Genomic DNA, 26,737 nt, shown 5'->3' on the forward strand with positions numbered 1-26,737 from the left:
TCATATTAATCTGTAATATGTTTGTTCATGTTTGTTCACCGAGGCAAATTCCACGTAAGTGTAACATATTGTGGCAAGATACTGAGTATGACATAAAAAGTATATTTTCATGTTGTATATGACTCAGGAGAGTTACAGGAAGAAGCCTTTTAAGACCCAGCATCTGTTCAGAGAAATGTAACCGCAGAGAGGTCCCAAGAAAGCAGGATTTCATTAAACCCTGAGGGCTGTTGCCATGCCAGAACATGGAGACAGGAAATACTTTTTCAGGCTCAGGGATTTGCCTCTTGCTTGTAGATTTCAGTAGTGCTGGTAAAAGCAGTGGACAACATGGAAACTGGAAATACCTTTTCAGGCTCAGGATTTTGCCTTTTGCTCGCGATTTCAGTAGTGCTGGCAAAAGCAGTGGACAACACGGAGTGGAATACAGCCGCTTCTGAGGTGAGAGATGCAAGGCAAAGGTTTTAGGTTGTGTTGTAGTAGCAGGATGCTTATAATCAACTGTCTCTGTCATGTCCTTTAACAGGAAATTACTCCATATCAGGTTTCCCTACGCTGATACCACGTTTGTCCAGGCATTTATAGAACAAACTGTTGAACAACAAAAACAACCTTCTAAACAGCGTTCTAAGAACTATGATCGTTACTAGTTCTTGCTTTGCGGAAACAATACAAAGGGTGGTTCTTAGAACTATAAAAAAAGGTTTCTCAGGCCAAAAACGCTTTTGTCTATAAGGTACAGGGGCATACTGACAAAAAGAATTTAAAAACTTTACAAAGAATTTATTTTCATCATTTGGCTATACACTTTTAATGACTGTCATGGCAACAAGTTGCGGTGTTAATTGTTTCTTTGGAAGATGTGAAAAGTTGCATTTGCATGTAAATTCACTAGAAAAACTGCTGTTTTGGGGGGCAGGGGGGGCTTTTCCACCTTTAATTTGACAGGACAGTTAGGTGAGAAAGACATGCAGGAAATCATCACAGGTCGGAGTTGATCCCTGGACCTCTGCGTCGAGGCATAAACCTCTCAGTATATGTGCGCCTGCTCTACCCACTGAGCCAACCCAGCCGCAAACAAAAAAAATTACATTTTATTTTGCCGCAGCACACGACTACATTAAAGCACATTTCATCAATATGTATAATAGTGTAACACATTGGATCTATGAGGCAGATTCAACTCTGGGATGAAACGGATTTTTCTTGGTTGTTTCAAGAGATGCATACATATTTTAATATTTGTGTATTTAGTTTTTCACTTTTAAATTGTTTTTTTTATTGTATATTGTTTCACTGTTGGGTATTTTATTCTATGTAAAGGTGCAGTAGGTAAGACTTATAAAACTAACTTTCTGTCATATTTGCTGAAACTGACCCTATGTTCCAGTGAAGCAGGTCATTAAAAAAATAAAATAAAATCCAGCTCCTCTGGCACCACCTACAGTCTGTAGTGCGATTTGCAAAAATCCACAGCTCAAAAATCCGCAGCTCCCTGTTCAGATGCACCAATCAGGGCCAGGGGGGGTTGTCTAACTGCGTGTCAATCACTGCTCATGCACACACATTCAAGATTCAACATTCAAAAAGCTTTATTGTCTAATATGTTGCCATGTTAGAACATTTTATTTTGATTGAAGGCAGAGTGTGTGTGATGTGTCAGTAGCATGAGTTTTGTATATGTATTGCATTGGGAATGAAGGATTTATTGTATGACTTTTTAGCCAGAGGCACTCTGAACCTACTTCCTGATGGTAATAGCTCAAAGCTTTGGTAGAGGGGGTGGGAGAGTCAAGGTGTCTTGTTACAGCGTCCAGAAGAGTCAGGCTGGCATCCTCTACACCTCGCTTTGATTTATAAGCAAACTGTAGTGGGTCCAAGCTCTCTCCGAACATGGTTTTATGGGGGAGGGGCTTAGGAGACCGTTTTGGGCTTTAGCAGAATAGGGGGGAGGGACTGAGAAGTTGTCAATGTTCAAATTTTTTGGCTAAGTCCTGGATCTTCACAATCCTACCTACGGCACCTTTAATTCTCTGTGCTTTGTGGTCTGATTTCATTTAATGTTCTGCTGATTTTTTTTATCTTGATTTTCCCATGTGAAACACTCTGTTTTAAAGGTGACTTGTGAATAATGTGTAATATTATTTACTAGTATTATTACCTATTCAGTCTAATTGAGTTAGCTGTCTTTGATCATCCCCAGAAAGCCATCCGTCAGTCCCAGTCTCTGTGTGCTGGGGAACAGGAGTATGTTCACAAGAGGAAACTAGTAGTTCTGGAGTCCCTCAGCAGCCTGGGAATCAACTGTACTACAGTAAGAAAAAAAACAACCTTCACACTTCAAGAAAGACAATTTCTTTTTGTCTGTCTCTTTTCTTTCTTTCTTCAAACAAAAAAAAAACTGGTCAACTACCACATACGCTCTGCGCCTGCGTGACAGGAAATAGCTCTCCATGCCAGCAGGCACCCATAATCTATTCATGAGAATTGGCTTTGCGATATTGAAATATTCTGTGTACTACTGAAACTTTACTGATGTTACAGATACTGTGTTATATTATCTAAAAGACTGATATTATATGTGATAAGATATGTTATTTAATATGTGATATCATATACTCACAAACTATATTTAATATTATTATATTTATTGTTTTATTACTTTGCTTAAAGGTCCTATGACCTGCTGCTTTTTGGATGCTTTTGTATAGGCCTTAGTTGTCCCCTAATACTGTATCTGAAGACTCTTTTATATAGGCCTTAGTGGTCCCCTAATACTGTATCTGAAGTCTCTTTTATATAGACCTTAGTGGTCCTCTAATACTGTATCTGAAGACTCTTTTATATAGGCCTTAGTGGTCCCCTAATACTGTATCTGAAGTCTCTTTTATATAGACCTTAGTGGTCCCCTAATACTGTATCTGAAGTCTCTTTTATATAGGCCTTAGTGGTCCCCTAATACTGTATCTGAAGTCTCTTTTATATAGACCTTAGTGGTCCCCCTAATACTGTATCTGAAGTCTCTTTTATATAGGCCTTAGTGGTCCCCTAATACTGTATCTGAAGTCTCTTTTATATAGACCTTAGTGGTCCCCTAATACTGTATCTGAAGTCTCTTTTATATAGACCTTAGTGGTCCCCTAATACTGTATCTGAAGTCTCTTTTATATAGACCTTAGTGGTCCCCTAATACTGTATCTGAAGTCTCTTTTATATAGACCTTAGTGGTCCCCTAATACTGTATCTGAAGTCTCTTTTATATAGGCCTTAGTGGTCCCCTAATACTGTATCTGAAGTCTCTTTTATATAGACCTTAGTGGTCCCCTAATACTGTATCTGAAGTCTCTTTTATATAGGCCTTAGTGGTCCCCTAATACTGTATCTGAAGTCTCTTTTATATAGACCTTAGTGGTCCCCTAATACTGTATCTGAAGTCTCTTTTATATAGGCCTTAGTGGTCCCCTAATACTGTATCTGAAGTCTCTTTTATATAGGCCTTAGTGGTCCCCTAATACTGTATCTGAAGTCTCTTTTATATAGGCCTTAGTGGTCCCCTAATACTGTATCTGAAGTCTCTTTTATATAGGCCTTAGTGGTCCCCTAATACTGTATCTGAAGTCTCTTTTATATAGACCTTAGTGGTCCCCCTAATACTGTATCTGAAGTCTCTTTTTATATAGACCTTAGTGGTCCCCTAATACTGTATCTGAAGTCTCTTTTATATAGACCTTAGTGGTCCCCTAATACTGTATCTGAAGTCTCTTTTATATAGACCTTAGTGGTCCCCTAATACTGTATCTGAAGTCTCTTTTATATAGGCCTTAGTGGTCCCCTAATACTGTATCTGAAGTCTCTTTTATATAGACCTTAGTGGTCCCCTAATACTGTATCTGAAGTCTCTTTTATATAGACCTTAGTGGTCCCCTAATACTGTATCTGAAGTCTCTTTTATATAGACCTTAGTGGTCCCCTAATACTGTATCTGAAGTCTCTTTTATATAGGCCTTAGTGGTCCCCTAATACTGTATCTGAAGTCTCTTTTATATAGACCTTAGTGGTCCCCTAATACTGTATCTGAAGTCTCTTTTATATAGACCTTAGTGGTCCCCTAATACTGTATCTGAAGTCTCTTTTATATAGGCCTTAGTGGTCCCCTAATACTGTATCTGAAGTCTCTTTTATATAGGCCTTAGTGGTCCCCTAATACTGTATCTGAAGTCTCTTTTATATAGACCTTAGTGGTCCCCTAATACTGTATCTGAAGTCTCTTTTATATAGGCCTTAGTGGTCCCCTAATACTGTATCTGAAGTCTCTTTTATATAGGCCTTAGTGGTCCCCTAATACTGTATCTGAAGTCTCTTTTATATAGGCCTTAGTGGTCCCCTAATACTGTATCTGAAGTCTCTTTTATATAGGCCTTAGTGGTCCCCTAATACTGTATCTGAAGTCTCTTTTATATAGACCTTAGTGGTCCCCTAATACTGTATCTGAAGTCTCTTTTATATAGACCTTAGTGGTCCCCTAATACTGTATCTGAAGTCTCTTTTATATAGGCCTTAGTGGTCCCCTAATACTGTATCTGAAGTCTCTTTTATATAGGCCTTAGTGGTCCCCTAATACTGTATCTGAAGTCTCTTTTATATAGACCTTAGTGGTCCCCTAATACTGTATCTGAAGTCTCTTTTATATAGACCTTAGTGGTCCCCTAATACTGTATCTGAAGTCTCTTTTATATAGACCTTAGTGGTCCCCTAATACTGTATCTGAAGTCTCTTTTATATAGGCCTTAGTGGTCCCCTAATACTGTATCTGAAGTCTCTTTTATATAGACCTTAGTGGTCCCCCTAATACTGTATCTGAAGTCTCTTTTATATAGACCTTAGTGGTCCCCTAATACTGTATCTGAAGTCTCTTTTATATAGACCTTAGTGGTCCCCTAATACTGTATCTGAAGTCTCTTTTATATAGACCTTAGTGGTCCCCTAATACTGTATCTGAAGTCTCTTTTATATAGACCTTAGTGGTCCCCTAATACTGTATCTGAAGTCTCTTTTATATAGACCTTAGTGGTCCCCTAATACTGTATCTGAAGTCTCTTTTATATAGACCTTAGTGGTCCCCTAATACTGTATCTGAAGTCTCTTTTATATAGACCTTAGTGGTCCCCCTAATACTGTATCTGAAGTCTCTTTTATATAGACCTTAGTGGTCCCCTAATACTGTATCTGAAGTCTCTTTTATATAGACCTTAGTGGTCCCCTAATACTGTATCTGAAGTCTCTTTTATATAGACCTTAGTGGTCCCCTAATACTGTATCTGAAGTCTCTTTTATATAGACCTTAGTGGTCCCCTAATACTGTATCTGAAGTCTCTTTTATATAGGCCTTAGTGGTCCCCTAATACTGTATCTGAAGTCTCTTTTATATAGGCCTTAGTGGTCCCCTAATACTGTATCTGAAGTCTCTTTTATATAGACCTTAGTGGTCCCCTAATACTGTATCTGAAGTCTCTTTTATATAGACCTTAGTGGTCCCCTAATACTGTATCTGAAGTCTCTTTTATATAGGCCTTAGTGGTCCCCCTAATACTGTATCTGAAGTCTCTTTTATATAGACCTTAGTGGTCCCCTAATACTGTATCTGAAGTCTCTTTTATATAGACCTTAGTGGTCCCCTAATACTGTATCTGAAGTCTCTTTTATATAGGCCTTAGTGGTCCCCTAATACTGTATCTGAAGTCTCTTTTATATAGACCTTAGTGGTCCCCTAATACTGTATCTGAAGTCTCTTTTATATAGGCCTTAGTGGTCCCCTAATACTGTATCTGAAGTCTCTTTTATATAGACCTTAGTGGTCCCCTAATACTGTATCTGAAGTCTCTTTTATATAGACCTTAGTGGTCCCCTAATACTGTATCTGAAGTCTCTTTTATATAGGCCTTAGTGGTCCCCTAATACTGTATCTGAAGTCTCTTTTATATAGACCTTAGTGGTCCCCTAATACTGTATCTGAAGTCTCTTTTATATAGGCCTTAGTGGTCCCCTAATACTGTATCTGAAGTCTCTTTTATATAGACCTTAGTGGTCCCCTAATACTGTATCTGAAGTCTCTTTTATATAGGCCTTAGTGGTCCCCCTAATACTGTATCTGAAGTCTCTTTTATATAGACCTTAGTGGTCCCCCTAATACTGTATCTGAAGTCTCTTTTATATAGGCCTTAGTGGTCCCCTAATACTGTATCTGAAGTCTCTTTTATATAGACCTTAGTGGTCCCTCTAATACTGTATCTGAAGTCTCTTTTATATAGACCTTAGTGGTCCCCTAATACTGTATCTGAAGTCTCTTTTATATAGACCTTAGTGGTCCCCTAATACTGTATCTGAAGTCTCTTTTATATAGACCTTAGTGGTCCCCTAATACTGTATCTGAAGTCTCTTTTATATAGACCTTAGTGGTCCCCTAATACTGTATCTGAAGTCTCTTTTATATAGACCTTAGTGGTCCCTCTAATACTGTATCTGAAGTCTCTTTTATATAGGCCTTAGTGGTCCCCTAATACTGTATCTGAAGTCTCTTTTATATAGACCTTAGTGGTCCCCTAATACTGTATCTGAAGTCTCTTTTATATAGGCCTTAGTGGTCCCCTAATACTGTATCTGAAGTCTCTTTTATATAGGCCTTAGTGGTCCCCTAATACTGTATCTGAAGTCTCTTTTATATAGGCCTTAGTGGTCCCCTAATACTGTATCTGAAGTCTCTTTTATATAGGCCTTAGTGGTCCTCTAAAACTGTATCTGAAGTCTCTTCCCCCAAAGTCAGCCTTGCTGCAGAATTACAGTCACTAGAGCCAGTCCCACAATGAGCTTTCCTTAGGACGTGCCATTTCTGTGTCTGTAGCTTTAAATGCTATTGAGGAGGAGAGAGGGGGGGCAGGGTGGGGGTGTGGCCTTGACCAACTGCCATGCTTCGCTTGTTTGCAAGCCATGATGTCTCTCTGGTCAAATGTCAAATTCTCTGGGCGGACAAAGCAGAGAAAGGGGCGGTAACCTTTCCCCTTATGACATCATAAGGGGAAGAGTCCAGATCAGCCCATCTGAGCTTTCATTTTCTCAAAGGCAGAGCAGGATACCCAGGGCTCGGTTTACACCTATCACCATTTCTAGCCACTGGGGGACCATAGGCAGGCTGGGGGAACTCATATTATTGTTAAAAAAAACCTCATAAAGTGAAATTTTCATGCCATGGGACCTGTAATACAGCTTTAAACCAGGCTGTAAAAAGTATTGGACGGTGCTTCCGGGTCTGAAAAGGGAAGCCAATGTGGAGGTGCCTTAATTAAACCTGCATTGTATTTAGGAGGCGACACTGATTGCAAAAATAGAAAATGAGCCTACTTCTCACTTGATTTATTACCTCAGTAAACATTTTTATAACCAGTTTATGGTCTTAATCGCTACTTTCAAGTCTTCTTCAATACAGCATGATGTTGAAGAACGGAAGAGCATGATGTTCATTTTGTAAATTGTTGTCCCATTTATTTTAAAGATGATAAAGCAGGGAATGCTTTAGGACAGAGGCTTAGCATTGCTAACCATGGCACTAAGTACATTAAAATGGAACTGAACTTGTTTTTGGGTGTTTTCATCTTAAACTTTGACACTCTCACTGTATGTTTTCACTTCATCAAAGTTAATTGGAACATTTTGGTCACCTAAAAATATCTTGTTCAGTGTACAGACGCACCTTGCCAACCAAGCTAGCACTAGCATTAGCTGGTAACTTCAGGGAAAATTTGCTAATTTTCTTGTACGGCACATGCAGATGAATGGCGCCAGTACTCAGGGGCAGGGGCGCCATATAGGGGGGAAAAGTTAGGACAATTCCAAGGGCCCATGACTGACAGGGGCCCCAGAAAATAGGTAAAAACTAATATAAAATGATTAAACCATCCTCATTCAGTATATATATTTCAAATATAGTAATAAAATTAATGATCTCTTTGTTTTTACTTGTTTTTGGCAGTACAAGTTAAATATCCCCATTGACCAAAAAGTAAACATCCATACTGACCGACCACCCCCCTGTATCTGCATGAAATGGTTTGGTCCTGCCTTAGAGCTCAGTGACGGTGTTAAGTTGCAGTCAGTAGATGCGCTAGAACTAGCTAGCTACAGTGACTACAGTGTTGCAAAGTAACGTTAAATCAAAATCTGGTTTTCTAAAAAGGAAAGAGAGGAAAGACAAAGGAAAGTGTGTCAAACTGTCAAACTGTAACCCAGTTTTTCACCAAGAAAGGTGCCTATAGCCTATAGTCTGTGAGTGGTATTAACCTGTTGGCTTAATGTCCATAGTGAAATAAGCTAGCTAGCTACACACTAGTGTTAGCCTACATTTAATCACCATTTAATCAGTGCAGGGAAACGTTTAGCAAGATATTCACATTACATCATTGTCCCTGCCCCTTTTAGCAGACTTAACAACAGATGAGTCAGCAGCAGCTCAGTCTCCCCCTAACTGTGCCCCTCCCTGTCCCAGTGAAAAAGGTGAGCAACATTGTGTCCAATGACATGCCAGTTAGCGTCATAGCAGGGAGTCTGTGGGGATTTCTCTGTCTGTCTTGCTATTTTTACCATTACAAAAAAGAAAATGAAATATTTATTAATGACAGAAATTCAAACACATTAATAACAATTTTTTCACATAATGATCATTATGAAATAAAATAAAAAAACAACAACCTACTGTCTGTACTGGATGCTGGACAGCTGGAAACAGTGAGTAGCTTACCTGAGCCTGCATGTAAGATACAGACAACTACAAGAAGCAAGACATTTGCAAGCCTTTAATTATAGTTATGTAAAGCTTTTGATGGGACAGTTAGGTCCTAGAGATGTGACAACAGCTGGGGGGCCCAATTTGATTTTTTTGTCATTGGGCCCAAAATTCCTGGCGGCGCCCCTGCTCAGGGGTCCGTGTTTACCCGCCGGCCAAACTCGGCTGGATAACTCTCTTTAGCCGGTTCAAATTTCAGCAACTTTCCCTCTTTAGTGTTTAGCTTAGTGCAGCACCATTGCAACCATAGACACCACTGGTTTAGCAACTTCATCCTCCCCAGCTCCACCCCTCATTCAAAAATCGTCAGGTCCCATCATGTCCGGCCAAATTGCCAAATTTGAGGCTTCCAAATGTTAGTCCACATAACAATTTGTGATGTCACGGCTGCTAAATTTTGTATGCATAATAACAACAAATAACCTCAACAATGAAGTATGTAAAACAATGAATAATAAACAAAAAATAATAGACCTTTCTCTGTCACCCCGGACTGCAGGAAGGGCTCACTTTGCTTCGGCAGGTAGGCTAGGTCCAGGTTCTTCATCCGGTCTCTTAGCTCCTCCATATCTTCAGTAATCTGCCCGCGCCACCAGTCATAGACTGATGATCCTTGCGCGAGTTCAGACTGTGGTCCCTCTTTTGTCCTCCTTATTGCCTCTAGTGACACTCTCCGTACTTCCTTTCAAATCGCCTCCTTCTTGCCTTCTGTGAACCGCTCCTCGGCTTCCGTATGCTGTTCCTTTCTTTCCTGGACTTGTTCCTGGTTCTCCTCATCACTGGAGGGTTATTCATCCACATTCGTATTCTCCTCCCTCTCACTCACTTCGTCTTCGGCCTCTTGAATGACTTTACCAAATGTTGACTCAACTTTGGACTTTGTCATCTTTGTCTTCTTCTTCCCTATTGCAGGATACAAGACTCCACTTCTGTGAAAGGATCCAATCTGTGGAACTGGCTTCCTACAAATATAAAGACTCTAACTAAAATGTCCACCTTTAAAAAAAAAACTATCAAAAGCATGGTTCATACAGCAGCAGCAGTGTGATCGTGACATATGAAATGTATAGCTGTGTGTATGCGAGGTGTGCATCTGTGTGCATCCCAGCATCACGACATGCTGTAATCGTCTTACATCTTTCTCGGCCTTCTTTATTAAACAACTTTGTAACAACAATATTGAAAAATATCTGATGTGAAACGTGCTTTTTGATGTGACAGTTACAACTCCATTTTGTATTTCTGTGAGGGCATATATGCTTTGTACCACGGGACCATTGTCAGACTGAGCTCTGCTGACCCCCCCCGTCTGAAGATCTGATACTTGATTCAAGAACAATCTTTAATAAAACCTACATTCCATCTCCACGAGTCTCCTTCCTAACCACCTTTTGAAATCAGCCAAGCCGCAACAAAGACATTCTCCTATAGGCAAATTAACCCTCTCTCCATCATGTTTCCACAAGGATTCGGTTCCCCACATCGCTCTGTTGGCATCAGGTGGGGGTCAGAGGGCAGCTGTGGGTCTGGTCGGTTCCCTCTATCAGATGGAAAAGGAACATCTGTTGGACACTCTGCTCTACCTGGGATCAGTTTCTGGGTCAACATGGTAACAATAACCACACTTACACACACAAGTTTGTGTATGAATGGAGCACTGAACAGGTGGACAGGCCAGAACACAGGGCAGAACTAAACAGTTGGATTCAATTCTGAGGTTTATTTCTGCTTTACTGTGAAGAAAGTACAGCGAAACATCCTTTCATTTCATAGCTGTATTTCACTAAGTGTGTCATAGATGCACATTACTACTTAAACGAATAGCACTACAGTACAGCTCTGGTGGTAGGGACAACGTGATGCAGGTCAGGGAGAATTATTTTAGTTATGGTCCCTAAATTCCTCCATAAGTTAACACTTAGCTATAAACTGAGAAAACAAAAACAAAAATGTAATTCACTGTGCCGTTCAAAGGCTACCTCTGGCAGCTACCGCCAACTTTTAACGTGAGATGTTTTCATGCATGTTACTGAATGCATAGTCTCGCATTGCCAGACCGCTGCGGAGGAGGGTATGGCCGCTGCTAAATAGCCTCGGGAAGGAACTTGTTTTGGTGGAACGTGTGTACGTTCAAAAGTTGTTTTAGTCGGGCAACAGAAAACTCAGATTGGACAGATAGTCTAGCTAGCTGTCTGGATTTACCCTGCAGAGATCTGAGGAGCAGTTAACCATAGTCCTCATGAATCCACCGGAGTTTAAAATGGCAGTACAAAGAAAGCGGAAGGTGACGGACATCCGGCAGAATTTCCGGCGGCACCGAAGCAGTCCCGAAAGTGAAACGTCGTCGATATAGACTACTCAATGCATGAGATAGAGTTGTGATACAAGCGGCACATCTTAAAATTTCAATTGGACAACTTTGATCAGTTTTTCTCCGTGACCGTTTCTTTTGACCTGTGTGTCCCCTGTGATAGGTCCATGTCCTCCATCTACAGCGACCCACAGTGGAGCAACAACCTGGACACAGCAGTGTCCAGGCTGTCAGGCCCTGGGGTTCCGCTGGAGGAAGCGTTGGCCTGGTTGGGTGAGAGGGCAAAGGAGGAGCACTTCTCTCTCAGCGATGTGTGGGGGGTTTTGACCTCTGCTGGGATCATGAAACAGGTACCTGGGCAAACACACACACACACACACACACACACACACACTTTTACTCTTATGTCCCATTTAAGATAAGAGATAAGGTAGACTTTAGCACCAGAACAGCATGAAAACCAAGGCACTTTTGCGGCACAAAGGCCTTCTTCAGACCCTAAAGAACGTCTGTGTGCCGTATTTCTTTTACCTTTTGCTATGCATTTGCCGCATAAATAAAGGCTTTTTAAAATATTTTATTCAACAAGGTTTTCATGCTGTTCTGGTACTATTGGATTACCCACCAAAGAGCACCTTGTTAGAATTTTTTCAGCACTCCTTTTCTCTGTCTTCCCCCATAAGATAGACTTTATTCATCCCACATTGGGGAAATTCACAATAAGGAAATTACACATTAAATAGAATAGAAAAAAAATATAGTAAGAAAATAAAGGAAAAAAATAAGAATAAGAGTTCTAAGAGTAATATTTACACTAGAAACACTTCTATTACTGTATATGCAGAGAAGTATACACACAGATATACAGATGAGATGCATTTGAAACGCAGCACACTATTACAGAGATTGTACAGTCATGTGAATAAATGAAGACACCCCATTAAATATTCAGTTATTCATTAAGAAATGTTCACATATCGAGGTCTAATCTAATCGTTTTATTTATCTCTGAAAAAGGAAGTGATCTAATTGCAGGTAAACAGCAAAAAATAACATTGTTTTTACTCATTAAACAAAAGACATCAACATAAATGCATATTCTAACTGAGGGAAAAGTTAGGACACCCTACCCCCTAATACCTAGTGTTACCCCCTTTGGCTGAAGTAACTTCAGTGAGACGCTTCTTGTAACCCTCTACCAGTCCCTGACATCGGTCTGAGGAAAGTTTGCCCCACTCCTCAACGCAGAATGCTTTAACCTGTGTGATGGTTGAGGGGTTTCTTGCATGTACGGCTCGTTTCAAGTCACCCCACAGCATCTCAATGGGATTAAGATCTGGGCTTTGACTGGGCCATTCCAGGACTCTCCATTTCTTAGTTTTCAGCCAGTCCTTGGTGGATTTACTGGTATATTTAGGGTCATTGTCATGTTGCAGGGTCCAGTTCCGCTTCAGCTTTAATTTTCTTACAGATGGTCTCACATGTTGCTCAAGCACCCTCTGATACACTGTAGAATTCAAGATGGAGTCTATGATGGTGAGCTGGCCAGGTCCTGCTGCAGCAAAGCATCCCCAAACCATGACACTTCCACCTCCATGCTTCACAGCTGGTATGAGGTTCTTTTCCTGGGACGCTGTATTCGGTGTCTTCTGTTCTGGTGTCCAAATAATTCAATTTTAGACTCATCTGTCCAAAGAGCATTATTCCAGAAGTCCTGTTCGTTGTCTACGTTCTCTCTGGCAAACTTCAGTCTGGCCTTAGTGTTTCTCTTAGAGAGTAAAGGTCTCCTCCTTGCACACCTCCCGTGAAGATTAAACTTGTGCAGTCTCTTTCTGATTGTAGAGGCATGCACTTTCACATCAAGAAAAGAGCCTGCTGTAGGTCCCGTGATGACATTTTAGGGGCTTTGGAGACTTCTTTTAGCATCTTGCGGTCTGCTCTTGGGGTGAACTTGCTTGGACGGCCAGACCTGGGCATGTTGGCAGTTGTTTTGAATGTCCTCCACTCGTACACTATTTTCCGGACAGTGGAATGGCTGATTTCAAACTCTTTTTAAATCCCTTACCAGACTCATAAGCTGCAACAATCTTCTTTCTGAAGGCCTCAGGCAGGTCTTTTGATCTCACCATGGTGTTCACTCTCACGTCAACAGTCAGAAGCACACCAAACTGAATGTCTGAGGTCTAAATAGGGCAAGCCTCCTTCAAAATGCTGAGTAACAATGTTCTAATCATGTGCACCTGATGTGATACACCTGTGTGTGATTTCAGCCATTTTAAGTGGGACAAAATGTGGGGGTGTCCTAATTTATTCCTCACCAGAAATTGCATGTTTATTTTATTACATTTTACAGAAAGTTTTAAAAAGTATTTTCTTCAGTTTTACTTGTTTAGTTATATTGCTTGAATCTCTCAGTATTGTTAAAATTGATATTAAATATCCATATGTCTAAATATGTTAAAAAAACACACGTTTTCATAGAGTGACTGTATGTGTAGTCCTTCACAGAAACATCTTGTGTTTTATTAGATGGACGTACGGCGTCTTTCAGATGAGGCCAGCAGAAATGCCACCAACCCTTACCCCATCTACAGCGCCATAGAGAAGCACTGCTACTCACACGGGCCCATACAAGGTACACATACACATGTCACATTAGCACCTTAGTAGTCTTACATAGCCAGACCTATCTCCACAGCGCTGTGGAGTAAGATCTGGTTACACCACATATACATTCTAGGATAGGAGAAAAAAAACGCTCTGGGTTGTCTGCATTTCTTTAAACCAATCACAGTCGTCTTGGGTGGCGCTAAGCTCAGGACGCAGCGACGGCGGCTCTGCCAAAAAGTCTCGGGAAGGAACTTGTTTTGGTGGAACATTTGCAACCCGCAAAAGAAAACGCCACATACTATATTAAATGAAGTTAACTGTTGACACAATACAGTAAGGTGAGCTATTTAAATTAGCTGCATACATTGTTAAACGTCAGTTGCTCTTACCAGTGTATCGCCTTGTGTAATTTGACCACAGCAATCCCACCAATCGGTCCCAAAATGTCTCAGTTAGAGAGGAAATGCCGTAAACATATTCTTTGTAAATCGTTACAATCATTCCCCGAAAGAACCAAGCAGGTCTGCCCTGTTGCACCATCCAAATGTTAATGACTTATTTATTGCAAGTGTAAACAGACTTACTCTCTCTTCTAGGGAAATGGTTCGAGGTGAGCCCGCACGAGGCTGGTTTCACAGAGTTGGGCCTTTTCATTTCAACTTCTTTCCTGGGCAGCACATTTCAGAACGGAGAGCTGCTGGAGGAGAAGCCAGAGATGGACATGGTCAAACTACAAGGTGTGTGTTCACAGAGCAGTATGGACTTACAGTAACTAAACGCCTAGAAACCAATTCATACCTGGCTTTTATTTTGAAGTATTTTAAGTAGTGATGAGGTCTTGTTCTAAAGACCATGATTACGGTGGCCCTGAAGTGCAAATAACAACAGCAAATAGAAAAACGCAACAGCAAATCATAAAACACAACGGCAAATAGGAAAGCACGACGGCAAATATGAAAACACGACAGCAAATATGAAAACACTTCAACAAATATGAAAACACAACAGCATTAACTTCTATCTTCTATCTAGCAGAGGACGGACCCTCCTGATTGGACAGACGGACTGTCTGTCTTTTAACAGGAAGGAGAGGTGAAAAACATGGAAAAGCGCCTACTTTTAACAGAGAGACAGTCCGTCTGTCCAATCAGGAGGCTCCGTCCTCTGCTAGATAGGCCCTGCCTTTTCCGGTAGAAGTTAATGCCGTTTTGTTTTCCTATTTGCTGTTGTGTTTTCATGTTTGCTGTCGTTTTTTCATATTTGCTGTTGTGTTTTCCTGTTTGCTGTCGTTTTTTCATATTTGCTGTCGTGTTTTCCTGTTTGCTGTCGTGTTTTCCTATTTGCTGTCGTGTTTTCATGTTTGCTGTCGTTTTTTCATATTTGCTGTCGTGTTTTCCTATTTGCCGTTATGTTTTATGATTTGCTGTTGCGTTTTTCTATTTGCTGTTGTGATTTGCACTTCAGGGCCACCGTACATGATAGTTATTAACACATTGGATCATCAAGTATCTCCAGTCTGAGTTTCCGTTGTCTGGTCTAAATTCTAATTGTCTCCGGTCAGAATGACCGTGGAAATACCGGCGTTTGTTCCTCGGTAGTGTTTTCATCCAAACCACGATTTTGTCCTTTTGGTGCCTAAATTTAACTTTCGTCGCTGCAGGACGCTCACTTTTCTCAGCTATACATATATAGGAATGTCATCTGGCGGTGCCTATACCCGGCTCACAGTCACCTTTTGTCGGCTAAACACAACTAGCAACTGCCGCTAACGCGAAAATCGTATAAGTAAAATTAGGATAAACCGGCAGCAAAAGGTTAGCAGTGTTGCCTGTAGAAAGTAGCCTACATTTCAATAAAAATAGTGTAAAACTACATGCCTTAATGTTATTATTTTTATATGGCCTGCCTATCAATTGTTTTTAAGCGCAATAAACACGGAAAATATTCAACCGGAATTTCCCACATTTGACCGGTAAAATGAAACCTTACAGGTCTGACTGGCACCAATTTTTTCTAGAGGAAACACTGCCTAAACTACTAACGCTTTGGTTAGGCATTCAAATGTGTTATCTTGATAGATTCTAACACTGTGGGAATAATATGTACAGCAATAAATATTTCCAATTAACACTCGTAAAGTAAAGTGCTCATATTATGCTTTTTGGCTTTTCCCCTTTCCTTTATTGTGTTATATATCTTTCTGTGCACGTTATAGGTTTACAAAGGGAAAAAGCCCAAAGTCCACCCCAAAGGGACTTACCATCTCCAACAGAAAACACTGTTCACAAACTGCTCCAAACAGCTCTGTTGTAGTCCAGCCTTTACTTCCGTGACGAACGTGTATCACTTTGTAACACATGTTATAATAAATAATATATAATTATAGTTTTTCTCATCACTGAGGTTTCTTCCTAAAAGGAGTTTTTCCTCGCTGCTGTCGCACTAAATGCTTGCTCTTGGGGGAATTACTGGAATTGTTGGGTCTTTGTAAATTATAGAGTGTGGTCTAGACTTACTCTAGCTGTAAAGTGTCCTGAGTTAACAATTGTTATGATTTGATACTATAAAAAAAATGTAATTGAATAATGCTCGCCTAGCTGCTAGAGTGGCACGCCCTCATACTCTGCTTCTGACTGGCTAGTAGTCCTTACCTAGCTACTGTCAGGGCCCGCCCTCATACTCTGCTTCTGACTGGCTAGTAGTCCTTACCTAGGTACTGTCAGGGCACGCCCTCATACTCTGCTTCTGACTGGCTAGTAGTCCTTACCTAGGTACTGTCAGGGCACGCCCTCATACTCTGCTTCTGACTGGCTAGTAGTCCTTACCTAGGTACTGTCAGGGCACGCCCTCATACTCTGCTTCTGACTGGCTAGTAGTCCTTACCTAGCTACTGTCAGGGCACGCCCTCATACTCTGCTTCTGACTGGCTAGTAGTCCTTACCTAGCTACTGTCAGGGCCCGCCCTCATACTCTGCTTCTGACTGGCTAGTAGTCCTTACCTAGCTACTGTCAGGGCACGCCCTCATACTCTGCTTCTGACTGGCTAGTAGTCCTTACCTAGGTACTGTCAGGGCACGCCCTCATACTCTGCTTCTGACTGGCTAGTAGTCCTTACCTAGGTACTGTCAGGGCCCGCCCTCATACTCTGCCTCTGACTGGCTAGTAGTCCTTACCTAGGTACTGTCAGGGCACGCCCTCATACTCTGCTTCTGACTGGCTAGTAGTCCTTACCTAGGTACTGTCAGGGCCCGCCCTCATACTCTGCTTCTGACTGGCTAGTAGTCCTTACCTAGGTACTGTCAGGGCCCACCCTCATACTCTGCTTCTGACTGGCTAGTAGTCCTTACCTAGGTACTGTCAGGGCACGCCCTCATACTCTGCTTCTCATAATATGAGGTCTTTAAGGCTGCATCAGTCAATATTTGTATATCAACGATAGTTCAAATGAGTATTTATATTGTGAAAGGAGACACTGTAGTAACAAACCAACAGATAATTATCACCCAACTCTGTAGTTTACCCTCAGCTCGAAAGAGCGTTTTACCCTCTTTTAGCTTATTTTTTACTCCTCACTCACTAACCTTGTTTTCAGCCACAAAAGGAAGAGTATTTTCAGCGAACAAGCTCTGATAAACCCACTGTTCCCTTTCTGTTCAGCACCAAACAGCAGACACACCAAGTTAGCAACTAGCTGTGTGGTGAATATAATGAAGCATTTAGCAGCTTAAGAGCAGCTATTTATGTTCTTATTATTTTTATTAAAAATGTGTGTGTGTGTGTGTGTGTGTGTGTGTGCGTGCGTTGAAACTGTGCAGGTATTTTAGGCTGTGCGTTGGCTCATGAGGAGACGATCAAAGACCTCATCCCTCCCTGGCTGAATGGTAATCACAGGTTGACATTGTCATACATAGGCCCACTTAAATGTATTTTTTTGAAGTGGCAGAGATAAATCTCTTTGTGTGTGTGTGTGTGTGTGTGTGTGTGTGTGTGTGTTTTTCAGTTCCTGGACAAATAGACGGTGCTGCTGAAGACTACCTGCGTGTGTACAATGCTCTTAACACACTTGTAGCCCTGACCAGAAGCACCATTAAGGATCCTACCGCTCTGTCTGACCTGGACAAGTTGCAGAAAATACTAGAAGATAGAGGTAATAATAAAGATGGCCCTGCTCAGATGATTTACAATAAAAATTCACTATTAAATCCAATTGTTTTGGTAGCAGCAAGCTACTTCCCAAGATTGTAGCTACTGATATCCAGAAAGTAATGCCATCAATGTTTACATTTTCAACTCTTTTGTGTCTGTGATGAAATAATGACGCAGCAAATGTCTTTATTAAAAATGACAGAATCCATTAGATTGTTATCTTTTCTAGACATGCTAAATCATAATAAGTCAGTGTGGCTGGAGAGTTCGGAGGAAAGAAAAAATCTTTCTGGCCAGTGGAGTCTGGAGCTGCTAGTGGCGGTAGAGACCTGGAGCCAGAGTCTGGAGGATGGAGCTTTCAAAACACATGGTCAGTGTATGGCAGATAAACAGTCAGACTGGTCAGTTGCAGACAAACGCACCCATTTTATCTCAAAAGAGATATAAACACGCCTGTGTAATTCTTTTCAATGTGTTTTCCCCAGTCTCTCTGCTTACTAAGCAGGTACTACCCATGATTATGAAATGGGAGTGGGGAACTACCGGAAACTTCCTCTACCAATACCAAGGTGAGAAGACTTCAGCAATAGTAGCAGTTAACTTAGTAAGGTTTAGTTTAGTAAAAAACACTATGTTGTCTATCTTTAAAAAAAGGAATAGTTGGACATTTTGGATAATACGCTTACCGTATTTCTTCAAATAAAAGCCATGTCTTGAATAATGGCCGGGGGCGTGGTCGACACAAACAAATGAAGGCCGGCCCCCAAATATTGGCCGAGGAAAAAACAAAAGATGGATTAACTCCCGGTCACATTATGTGAACAGCCCCTTTTGGATATTTAGTGTATAGAGCCATAACCCGTCCCACCGCCAACTTTTGGGCAGAAAACAACTAGTCTATATCCTTCTCTTTCCACTTCCGGGATTGCTCCGGTGGTGCAGGAAATTCCGCCGGATGCATGTCTTTTCCATTTCCTTCCGCTTTCTTCATGTTGTAATTCCAAACTCCGGTGGATTTCTGAGGACTATGGTTAACTGCTCCTCAGATCTCTGCAGGGTAAATCCAGACAGCTAGCTAGACTATCTGTCCAATCTGAGTTTTCTCTCGCACGACTATTTTGCAGCGGCTCTGTGCGGAGTTTAGTACCGCCCATGACGATTGTGATTGGTTTAAAGGAATGCCAATAAGCTAGAGCACGTTTTCCTTCCATCCCGGAACACTATAGAGAGCCGAAGTCACGCCCCTTCCGGTGAACCTCATGGGACCTTAATTCGGAAAAAACGATGAACGAGAGTCAATGGAGAGATAATAATTACTTTTTGATCCCGTTTGAATTGAGCCATGGATTACAAATATGATGTTCGTCAATTTAAAAGATCATTTTTCAACCGAAGAAAGTCCCAGTTAGCCGTAGGTTTGTGACCACTTAGTTTTGTGTGAAACCGCCCAGTGAACTACATCTCTCGTCTCACACAATTTACGTCACCTAGCTTGATGCTCAACTTGCTCGTTAGCTAGCTAGCTTAGCTCTGTTCCACAACACATGTAACATTATCTTACCTGATGTGTTTTATCCAGTGAAGTGTTTTCAGCAGATAAGCAAACGAACAAGCAAGATCCTCTGCTCATTTGAGTAACGTTACATCCCCGGTACGATACACAGAGACATCGTAGCTTCAGCGAGACGTCATCCATGCGACATTGAAGTGTGTAGTCCTGTAATTATTATCTCTCCGTTGACTCTCGTTCATATTTTTTCGAAAGATAGGTCCCATTGGCCGGAAGTAGAAGAGCGTGACTTCGGCTCTCTATGTGGAGTAGCCAGACCCTCCTTCAGCGCGCTTTGGAGGAGGGTCTGGCAAAGCGAGACTACAAAACAACTGACAATATTTTCTTTTACATTGCAAATTAGATGTATAAAACTATGGCACAGGCGAAAGTGTTTGTGCTTGTTAGAGTGCACACAGTCACCTCAAGTGACCAAAACGGTTCATCACAATGGTCAAGGTAATGTTTTTTTCACAAATTCCAGCACACACAGTAATTGGCAAATGCAAAACAATAGTGAAGAAAACTAAGTTAAGTAGATAAGTTAAAACAAGCTTGCCTAAAGTTTTAACGTCTGTTGCTGGGCAGATTCCACGGTTCCACCTTACCTCCGCTCTACAGAGAGATTCCACCTGACAGACGCCGGGCTGCTGATTAACGTAGGATACCCTTCATTTCTGGGAGAAAAGAGAGACATCGACCTCATCATTGCACCGGAGTACAGCGCTGGAAACATGTTTGAGGTACAGTGTGTGTGTGTGTGTGTGTGTGTGTGTGTGTGTGTGTGTGTGTGTGTGTGTGTGTGTGTGATTGTGTGTGATTGTGTGTGTGTTTGGCCGTGTTTCCATCCAACACTCTCAGTATAGTACTTTTAGAACTGTACGTAACCCGTACGGACACGTACCTAAACACTAGATCTGTTCCGCCATTCCACCACAGACGGCACCCCCAAATGTAGGCGGGGTTGTTACCGGATGCTGAGAGCCATGGACAGCAATGCGTTGGAAAAAAAAACGAGCTGAGAAGCCTTTTTTACTCCTAACTGTTCCATCCAGCTCCTGGCTGTATTTCCTATTCATCGACGATGCAGATGAACGTCTGCGCCAGTGGTGGACTGCAGTGTTTCTAGCTCCACCTTTTGTCAGGGATTGTGCAGGCTTTGGACCCAAAATGCAGAGCGTAAAGGTGAAGAGGCAGCGGGAAGCCTTTTGAAGGTTTAGTGATAGAAATACAAATGGCTTACAAACAAAAGGTGTCCTGAAAATGGCAAGTACAAACTTGCAAAAGAGAGCCAAACAAAAACCAATACTAAAACTGTAAACAAGCATAAACAAACCACATAGGGGAAAGGCGCAGGGAAAGACACATGACGACGACAGCAGACCAAGAAAGCACAGATACTAAATACACAAGGTAACGAGGGTGAAACAAGGGACCGGTGACATGAGAGCTGAGGAACAGGTGGAACACATCAGGGCGGGGCAGAAAATCACAGAGGCGGGAAAACACAAGGCAGGAAGCTGTGTTTGAAACCGTTCCCTATCCGTAGACAGTTAAATAAATGGACCAACAGATCCCATTGCTCTGGACGGAGACCAGTGAAGGATATTAGAAGCACTTTTCCGGTGAGGGCTAAGCGTTACTGCGCAGCTGCAAACTGAGCTTGAAGAGGTAAATGTGACGTGAGCAACCTGTCTGAAAGTTGGAAGTCTTCTGGTAGCTGTGCCAAGAGAAATCTCAATCATTCCCAATCTAGCAGAGACGGAGAGCGTAGGTATATGTAAAGAGATAACATGGACACAGGCTAATTATTGATCACTAAAATGCTAGTTAGCATTAGTAATTAAACTTAAACAGCTAATGTAAGTTGAAACTGCCTGAGAGCTTCTCCTGTACTATACGGTAATTCCTCTACTATGCGACAGTAAGTCGCGTGGTTATGACACAATCTTTAGCCTATTTTTACAAAAACGTCTGCTACGGAGCCATAACGTGAGGTACAAGGTAATGGAGCGTTTTATACATTGTCATGTTTCTTTAGAAATAAACAACGGACAAATAGAGTCTTTAAATGCTTCAGATGTAAAGTTATTTGCTGTCAAAGTGACGTCAAAATGAATGGCAGTCAATGGAATGCTAACGGCGGGTGATCGCTTGGTAGCATCAAAATGGCGCCATAGGAGGTACGAGTTGTGGAGAGAGGCTTACCCCCTTGTCCCTATCACAGAAATAGTGCACTATATAGTGTGTTTGTGTTTTGTAGTGGTGTTCGAATTCTCCACATTTTCATATATATCACTATATAGTCCACTATAAAATACCCACAATGCACTGCTAATTTGAGTGTACATACGATGTACCCTACATTTTACTCCGGTATACCACAATACAACGCGGTCGTGTTTTTCCCGGAGGAGAAGAAGAAGCAGAAGGACCCGCGAAAAACTGAAAAGGAAAAATGGAGCGGGCTTTCGTTTCTAAACGGTGGAAATGAAACATGCAACATACATGCAACCTTTTACTTTCCTCCTAGGTGCTCTGTGTGTTTCAGAGACGTATTAGAAGTATTTTTGTTTCGGTTTGTTTACATGATGCTGGGCGGCGCACGCCTCCGTCACACACATAACCGGCGCAGTGATGTGTTTTCAGTGAGTGTCCAATATCTCGTTTGGTTGTTCATTATAGTTTTTAATAAACACTGTGTGTATATCTACGTATATATCTACAGACTGCTGTCTGCTGTATACAGCGTATACATACACGCGTAAACATACACGCCACATGCCACTTTCTAAAGCCACGTGGTGTGTTATCGCGAGGCTACGTGTTTTCGCGAGGCTACGGTTGGTTTTAACGTCAAACGCGGGGGAAAAGGAAAAAACGCTTGGGATTAGGAAAAGAAAAACTGTGTTGGGTTTAGAAAAAGAAAAACGTGTTAAGGAAACAACACACGCGAAAACGAAGAAAAATCACACAAGCGGGACGCGATCCTCGCTCTCCTGGGTGAAAGTCCTGTGTTGTTTGACCCATCCACCACCCCGACCAAACTCCCTACGCGGATTTTCGGCCTTTCATACTACTCGCTATGGCGTAAATTCACACACAAACGCAAGGTACTGTAAGTCAATGGAGGCCAAACGGCGTTGATAAACACGCTGAAAAGCGAGTGTGCGTCTTCATAACGCGCCAATAACGGCATACCAATTGGCGTGTCATACATACGCCACTTCATGAGATCAGTCTGATATAGGGAATAGTGAGTGAGTGAGGGAGCGGTTTTGAACACAGCTAGAGAGAAACAGACACTACAAAGTAAAACAGGAAACTGAAGCATAACAACACACACACGGTAAAGCACAGAGAATACAGAAACACATGAGACGGTAAACAACAAAGAAACAGGGAGTCAATTAACACAATAAAACAGGAAAAACTACAACTGAAAACCACAACCATGGCACCTTTTAATATCGGACCAGTGTGCTAGGTACCTCAACAGAACGATAACGAAAAAGGGATGGAGCAGTTCTTTCGGTACCATCTACTAACTTTTGACAATGGAAACGCAAAAATAACCATTCTAATGTGTAACGAACTGAATCGAACTGGACTGCTTGGAGGAAACGAGGCTTTTCAGTCTGCTTGAACCCTGGATTGAAACTAACGGACAATGCCGGCAGTATAATACCATATACTGTATGGGCCTTTGACTGCAAGGCAATCAAACCATTGACCCATTTTTTAATAACTATCAGTCATTTTTTTATTATGGAAGGTAATTTCCTTTACTAGACTTAATGCAACCTAGTCTACGGTCCATTTAAGACGCTTTAATGCAAACCTCTTCACTCCAGTCTCCCAACACCCTGGCCCTTCCCTGTGAGCGTATTCAGCTAAAGCTAAAAGTTCAAACAAACTTTTAATTTACCTTCAGCCATTCTCAAGTTTCATCTCAAAGATCACCCTGCTCCTTTAATAAACGTAGGCTCAAAAGCATGTGCTGGATACTTCCTTCCTATAGGTCCTTCGTTGTATGGTTGGTTCCGACTTTCTAAAGCTGTTTGAACAATGGAACCATTGTCTTTCAAGGAGTGATTTACATGTAATCTGGAGAAAACGTCAGTCTTCTGGGCTCCGAAGCCTTGCATCAGCACAAGCACCTGGAACTCCCAGGCAGCAAGCATGTTTAGTTACGTCGGTTTCTCTCTGTCGTTGTTTTTCACATAGAACCGGGCTGGTTTGTGTCGTCCTTCGGGACCCTGGGACCCGTTCAGTTTATTTGACGTTTTTGCATTGGCCTGGCGTTGAGCTTCGGGTCCCCCGGTGACCCTCGCGTACTATGTGCTGTCATTTCACGTGAACTGGCACGGGGGATCCCAGAGACCCGTGCTGCGATCGAACACGTTTGGACAGGCTAATACAAAATGTAAATAAACTAACCAGGTCCCCGTGACACGAAGGAGAATACATAGAGGTCCACTAAAACAAAGCGCTAAAGTTAGCTAATGTCAGCCATCAGAGCTAACGTTAGCTGACGGCAGTGACAGACAACGGCACAGAGAAACAGACTCACTTGCGGTTTGGGAGTTCCAGGTGAAGTCTTGAAAGCCGTAGATGTACGGTAAAGCCAGAAGCCGTCAGTAAGCACCGTGCACGGAGATGGGGGGGCTTCTCGCTGTTTTTCCGTGCTGATCGGCATTCTTCTTGAGCGTTCGTTGAGCAGTCTAGAACATTTGTAACGTTAGGTGTATATACTGCCCCCGTCAGGTCCGGAAGGATTGCATCCCCTGGTACATACGGTACTGTGGAAAAATGAGTACCATCACGTTTTCAGAATTTTGGTACCGAGTTGGTTCCAAAGTACCGGTTCTCGTGACATCCCTAGTGCAATGTATGTTCCAGCTTTGTGTACATGTAATCTAACTGACTGATCAGTATCACCTTGTCTCGTTCCTGCACATATAGATATTCCCCCTAACCCTTAGTAAGACCCTAATACTTCTAAACCTTTTATAAAAGTATACCAACTAATAAAGCGGTACCTGCCTAACTCAGGTATGATTTATTGCAAACGAGCATGAAAGCGGTGAAAGAATGTTGACTCTACTCCCTTCAGACTCTAACTCTTGCCAGAGACTATGCAGCCGAGGTGAAGAAGCCTTTCCCAGAGATAGACGCCAAAATCCTGGAGGAGAGAGACTGGCCAAAGGGCTGCTACGTGTTGGAGGGAAAAGAGAAGGAACCCACGATTGTTTACATGCCGCTCTTCAACAGACACAACTGCAAAGGTCTGTTACACACACACACACACACACACAGATTTTCTTCTTGACTTTTCTGCGCAGATAAAGACTTATGAAACAAACACTACCAATCGGACATGTTACAGCAGTAATGCGACCCAGAATTGGGGAGAATTTATCAACATCTGCAGCCCAGATGACATTGTTTACTACTGTTAGCCATGCAGCTAGCTACTTTAGTTAGCAGTTGACACTTAATAGAATGTAGCAGCAATTTCTACAGTCAAAATACTAAGCAAATACTACTAACACAAAATGTTTCAGGAGTAATGTGACCCAGAATTGGGGAGAATTGAACGACACTGGCAGCCAAAGTGACCGACTGTTTACTGCTGTTAGCATGTAGTTTCATGCGACAATGTGAACATTGCAGTGGCTTAAAAATAAAACCACTCCAGTCCTGCCTACTTGGAGCAGATGACCAATCATAGCAGGCCGGCTTGGAGTTGCGTAACACTTAGCCGAGAGTAGAAAAAACTGTTGAGACCGGAGCGTTCAGAACAGTTAAAAATCTGAACGTTTCAGCTCACAGGGATTTGTCTAAAAATACATTTCCCTCATTATTTCAAGTTTGGGCCACGTTTAACATGAAAATCCAACATTATAACATTGTAGATATGACAGAAAACACGGAAAAGCATATGTGACCTTTAAGTTCAGAAAAAAGGTTGGGGTTTGGGTCAAAATCAGACGCTACTTTGTTTCTAGTTACGCACGTGCTGCAGAACGTGACATAGCTCCGTTTGTTCCGTAAAAAAGGTTTTAAAAAAAACATACTACTTGGTGAAAGTCCTGTGTGTGTTTGACCTATGCACCAACCTACCTCCTTACTGACTTATCAAGGCGTTTTTCGGGGGTGGAGCGTCTCGATTGGAGCCTGAACAGGTCTTTACTGTTTTCTGTAGATGCAGCGGAGTTCACAGCAAAGATGGAGGAGTTCTCCACCTTCCAGCGTCCCTACAGCCAGGAGAAGATTGAGTTTGTGTTGGAGACGGCGAAAGCCAACATAAAGACCAACAAGGAAACTCTGCTGAGGGAGATCAAGAAGGCTGTTCTCCGCCGACACAACAAGATGTAGGGGGGGGGGGGCACCGTCAGGGTAGGACCAAGGTTATAATCGTTAACGAAAATGAACGAAATAATGAAAAACAGTCATTAACTGAAATGATAATGAATAAAATAACTAATGTAGAATAATGTCCTTACTAGTTGCAGATAAACATAATAATGTACAAGGTTTCCATAAGAGACCAAGTGTGTTTTGGTGTATGCTTATTGCACAGAGTTGTGTGCTGTCATAGAGATGGTGGCGGTAGAATAAAGGAATCTCTGACGCACAGATGGTTTAGCTTAGGGGGTAAATATAAGATAGTTAGGGTCACAGTGGCCTCGAGCAAAGTACATTGAGTAACAATAACAAATGAGGACGAGACATAATACAGTGGCCCCCACCCTGGCGGTTGTTGTGTGAAGATAGCAGTCCCTGGTGCGGAAGAAGAAGAGGGGGCCCAAGAGAGTATAAGATGAGGGGAAGGGTAGATGGTCTGACAGTCTAGAGATACGTGGACCGGCTCTGGCCTTTTGTCTGTTGCTAGGGAAACTTAGTCTCTGCGTGCCTTGTGATCCCACAGATCTGTATTGAAACTCTGATGCTTGACTGATTAAACACATGTATCTGACTTTATCTTATTTGGCTCTTGCTTAGGATCAATGTAATTCCAATTTAATGAATGAGTGGGGATATATAGTTCTTTTTTTGGAGTCACACACATTGTCTCAAAAGGGGGGGGGGACGCAGTGTGTCTCTGTGTGTCTGAGCCTGTGTGAATTAGGGATAGACGGAGATTGCAGATTATCTGTATCAGCGTTTTATTTGCCTGATAACCGATAAAGTTAATGAATTAAAAAGTGTTTTACTTTGGCTCGGCTACAGCTCTGTGTCTGTGTGTCTCATTAACTACTAATATCGGTATCGGCGATCACTG

The 26,737-nt window shown here is 41.9% G+C and overlaps 1 protein-coding gene across 1 annotated transcript; it reads left to right on the forward strand.

Annotated features, from left to right (window-relative positions):
• Window positions 1-213: 213 nt before the first annotated feature.
• LOC144530525 (cytosolic phospholipase A2 gamma-like) lies at window positions 214-26,684 on the forward strand. Its single transcript, XM_078270122.1, has 13 exons — window positions 214-441; window positions 2,204-2,314; window positions 10,300-10,442; window positions 11,308-11,494; window positions 13,674-13,779; window positions 14,351-14,491; window positions 17,570-17,635; window positions 17,755-17,901; window positions 18,130-18,270; window positions 18,386-18,469; window positions 20,038-20,192; window positions 24,566-24,737; window positions 25,658-26,684. Exons 1-13 carry the CDS (start codon window positions 331-333, stop codon window positions 25,828-25,830), a joined length of 1,737 nt encoding a protein of 578 aa, XP_078126248.1. The 5' UTR covers window positions 214-330; the 3' UTR covers window positions 25,831-26,684.
• Window positions 26,685-26,737: the final 53 nt, after the last annotated feature.

Source organism: Sander vitreus, chromosome 15 (assembly GCF_031162955.1).
Source record: "Sander vitreus isolate 19-12246 chromosome 15, sanVit1, whole genome shotgun sequence".
NCBI lineage: Eukaryota > Metazoa > Chordata > Actinopteri > Perciformes > Percidae > Sander > Sander vitreus.

What these genes read in the sequence shown, in the direction of transcription:
- LOC144530525 (XM_078270122.1), top strand. Translation starts at nt 331, where the DNA reads ATGGAAACTGGAAATACCTTTTCAGGCTCAGGATTTTGCCTTTTGCTC. An exon ending in GGACATGGTCAAACTACAAG is followed by an intron (nt 14,492 to 17,569) that starts GTGTGTGTTCAC and finishes GAAACTGTGCAG; the next exon opens with GTATTTTAGGCTGTGCGTTG. An exon ending in CAACAGACACAACTGCAAAG is followed by an intron (nt 24,738 to 25,657) that starts GTCTGTTACACA and finishes TGTTTTCTGTAG; the next exon opens with ATGCAGCGGAGTTCACAGCA.